Below are 3,606 nucleotides of genomic sequence, written 5' to 3'. Positions count from 1 at the left end.
TTCTGTCAATCTGCAGCCATGACTTAATTTTTCCATATAAGTAGGATGTTCATTAACATGCAAAAAACAAATGGTCATGCGACTCCTCCTCACGCTGGCAAAACACATAAAGAGGATCACTGAAAAAAAAGGCAACCTATCTCGAGTATGAAGTTTCTTCTGAACTGCCACCTATAAAATAAAGCCACAAGGTTTAATTATTTTGATTGACCTTCGAGTGGCTGATCATAGGCAGAGCAGAATACAACGCTTGTCCTGCCATGATCTTGTTTGTGCGTAGATTAAAAAAGTATGTGCTACAAGTAAAATTATGAGATAATTATTCATTTATAGAATAGGATATAGAGTGTGTGGCATGTAGTTTTATTTGTTGAAAAAAAAAAGAGAAGAAAAAGAGAAGAGAGAGAGAAAGATAAGTGGGTTGGTTGTTAGGCAAGTTGGCCAACCAATCGGTCTTGCTATCCAATAGGCGACCAGCAAGGTTGTCTGGGCAAGGCACATAACATTCCAAAGGTTTTTTGTTAAAAAAAAATTAGTTTATTATTTTTTTTACCATCAGTTCCATACTTCTACTACTAAATTAAATTCATATTAGGTATGTAACTAAAAAGAAAATGTTCATGCTGGGTAAAACCAAGACCTACATTCATCTTATTCAATAAACATCTTAAGCTATTACAATACTTTAAATCGACACTCCAAATCAATAGTTGAAAATTCGTTTACATATACATATATAATGCAGTCCAACGCACATGAGATCTCCCATTAAAATAATAAAAAAATTATTAAACTGTATTCTTGGATTTTAACATAAGAGTTTGAAACTTTTGAATTGATTGGTTAAATCACTGGAAGGTATAAGATGTAGAATCTCATGCCACAGTGCATTATGTTCATTAAACCATGGATTCTCCCACCTGCACAGTGTATATGAGTTATATATTCAAGTTAAGAATTTCCTTTGAGTTATATATTCAAGTTAAGAATTTTCCTAACAACAATCATCTTTTTTGAGTTATAAATTTAAGCTAAGAATTTCCCTGGGACAATCATCTTTTTTGAGTTAGGGGACATATTTTCCCCTTTTCCTTTTCAAGATGCTGCTTTAACCATAGCCAAGACTGCTCTCTCTCTCTTGCTATGTCCTGGATTCCAGAACAAATGCGTGAAGTATTTGAGTAATCAAAGTATATATCCTTGCAAATAAAACAAAAGTAAGATTCACACAACTTCAGATTCCATTGACATTCAGTCTGGCCTATTTAAATTAGAAGTCCTGCTGTCTGATATGTAGCTGATTCAGGTAAAATAATATTTTCTTTCGCTATGCCTAGCGTAGAAATAAACATAGTTCAAAACTCGATTCCGAGAGATCACATGGAAAATACAAAGATAGATAGCGAGTTATATGAGTGTGTGAAGAAGGACAATATTGACGAATTTAAAAGCCGCATCCAGCAACGTTTAACAGAGAAGCTTGTGACTCCCTGTGGGAACTCATTACTTCATGTAGCTGTAAGCTATGGAAGTGACAATATTACATCTTATCTGGCTCGAACGTTTCCTTCTCTCATCACCATCCAAAACAGCCAGAAGGACACAATCCTTCATCTTGCTGCCAGAGAAGGAAAGGCCAGTCATGCAATTCGAGACCTTGTCAATTCGAATGCTTTCTTGCTGAGGACTACAAATACAGAAAGAAACACTCCTTTGCATGTTGCAGTGATCAATGGTAACAAAGAAGTTGCCAAATTCCTCATTTCCAGAGATCCAGAAGTGGCCTATTACAAAAACAAGACTTGCAGGTCTCCTTTATATCTGGCTGTTGAAAATTGCGATGGCGACATGAACGGGATTCTTGATGATCTCTTGAATCAGGAAGCTTCGATCCCTACAGAAAGAGAAGATGGAGATTCACTTCGCATGCTACGACAAGGAAAGTCCCCTGTTCATGCTGCCGTCAAGAACCGTATCATAGGTGATCACAGTGTCTCCTCTCATCAGAAAAATGATATACATACCCAATCTTGCAAACCTATCATCTTTATATTCATTCAAAACAATTTATTTTTATTTTCAGGTATACTGAAGAAAATCGAAGAAGCAAAGCCAGAGTTATTAGGTCTCCATGACAAAGACTTTGGAAATCCACTCCATTATGCATCATCTACAGGCTATGTGGAAGGAGTTCAATTCCTATTACAGAAGTATCGTGCCGGTGCAGATGAAACTGACCAAAAGGGCAACTATCCAATTCATCTTGCATGCAAGGAAGGCTCGGTTGCTTTGTTAAAGGAATTCCTGAAAGTTATCCCCTATGCAAACGAATTCATAAATAAAAAAAAGCAGAACATTCTTCATGTAGCGGCCCAAAATGGACATGGCTTTTTGATTATGTACATACTCGAACAGGATCAGAAGATCGTAAAAGCACTGCTCAATGCGATGGATGAGGATGGAAATACACCTTTGCATTTGGCAACACAGCACGGCCAGCCCACATCTGTATTTCTTATTGTGCGTGACAGCCGCGTTTATCCTCGTATTGTTAACGATGACGGTTTGACACCATATGAACTTGGTAGAAAACAATCCACAATAGCGGTACAGCGATATGAAGGAACAGATGAAACGGTATGAAGAGCTACAAGAGTACCATTTTTAGTATTATAATTGCATTAATAATTTGGTAACAATGCTTCCTCTTTGTTTCCAGTTTGCTAAGAAGCGACAGCACACTGATTCAAATAACAGGGTGGAAGGCACAGAGGTATTAGAGAACTGTTGATACTTGCTGTGCTTGCATTTTTAAATATTTTGATTAAAGATATACATTCCATATACAGAAACGATATGAAAAGATTTGAAAATAACGGAATATGTTATGGGAATCAAAATATATGAGGCCCTGTAAAACCTGCAGCAGTAAAGATGAATATTGCAAAAAAATAAAAACAAGAAAAACACACAGATTTAACATTCTTCGTAATTTATCTACATCTATAAAAATTAGAAGTTATATTGCATTATTTATCAAATTAATGTTATATAATTAATGTGTATTTATAATAAACCCTAGCTATTCAAGAGTTATATTTCACTATCCAATCAGGAGGATTCGCTCCGCTACGCTCTAACATCTGCATGCTTTATCTATATACTTGCTCCATTCAATATAAGCCACATACTCTAACAAAATCTGTCAACCGATTGAACCTACTTATAATATCAATTGAGAGAAAGGGAGAAGATGTTGAGGGGTGGCTCAACGGCCGGATAAGCAAGGTTATCGTATTAAAATGTTCTACTGTAGAAAAAGCCTACAGGTTTTGACATAAGAAAAGTACTGGCGAGCCTAAAAAAGTTCGTCAGCTTTATTATTTTTAATGTAGCTCTAAGAATATTTTAGCTGTTCACAAGTTTGAGGGGCTTATAAGATTAAAAAAATCAGCAACGACAAATCTACATCTGGTTGCTGATTCTATTACTAAATTATTTTAACAACGGATTTTTAGTATTTTTTATAACGGAATAGTCTATTGCTAATTACTATATTTTTTAGTAGTGATTATCTAGCCATAATAAATAAATAAATAAAGTAAC

The 3,606-nt window shown here is 35.4% G+C and overlaps 1 protein-coding gene across 1 annotated transcript in view; it reads left to right on the top strand.

Annotated features, from left to right (window-relative positions):
* The first annotated feature begins 613 nt into the window (after positions 1-613).
* The window catches only part of LOC105134660 (ankyrin repeat-containing protein At2g01680-like), a 4,221-nt gene continuing 1,228 nt past the window's right edge, over positions 614-3,606 (top strand). Inside the window, exons 1-3 of the mRNA XM_011039154.1 lie at positions 614-1,981; positions 2,084-2,637; positions 2,720-2,773. Coding sequence (XP_011037456.1) covers positions 1,330-1,981; positions 2,084-2,637; positions 2,720-2,773 — 1,260 coding nt within the window. The 5' untranslated portion in view covers positions 614-1,329. The remainder of the gene's footprint in view (positions 1,982-2,083; positions 2,638-2,719; positions 2,774-3,606) is intronic.

Source organism: Populus euphratica, unplaced genomic scaffold (genome assembly GCF_000495115.2).
Source record: "Populus euphratica unplaced genomic scaffold, PopEup_1.0 scaffold213.1, whole genome shotgun sequence".
NCBI classification, from domain to species: domain Eukaryota; kingdom Viridiplantae; phylum Streptophyta; class Magnoliopsida; order Malpighiales; family Salicaceae; genus Populus; species Populus euphratica.
This window is presented reverse-complemented; position numbering and strand designations above follow the sequence as displayed.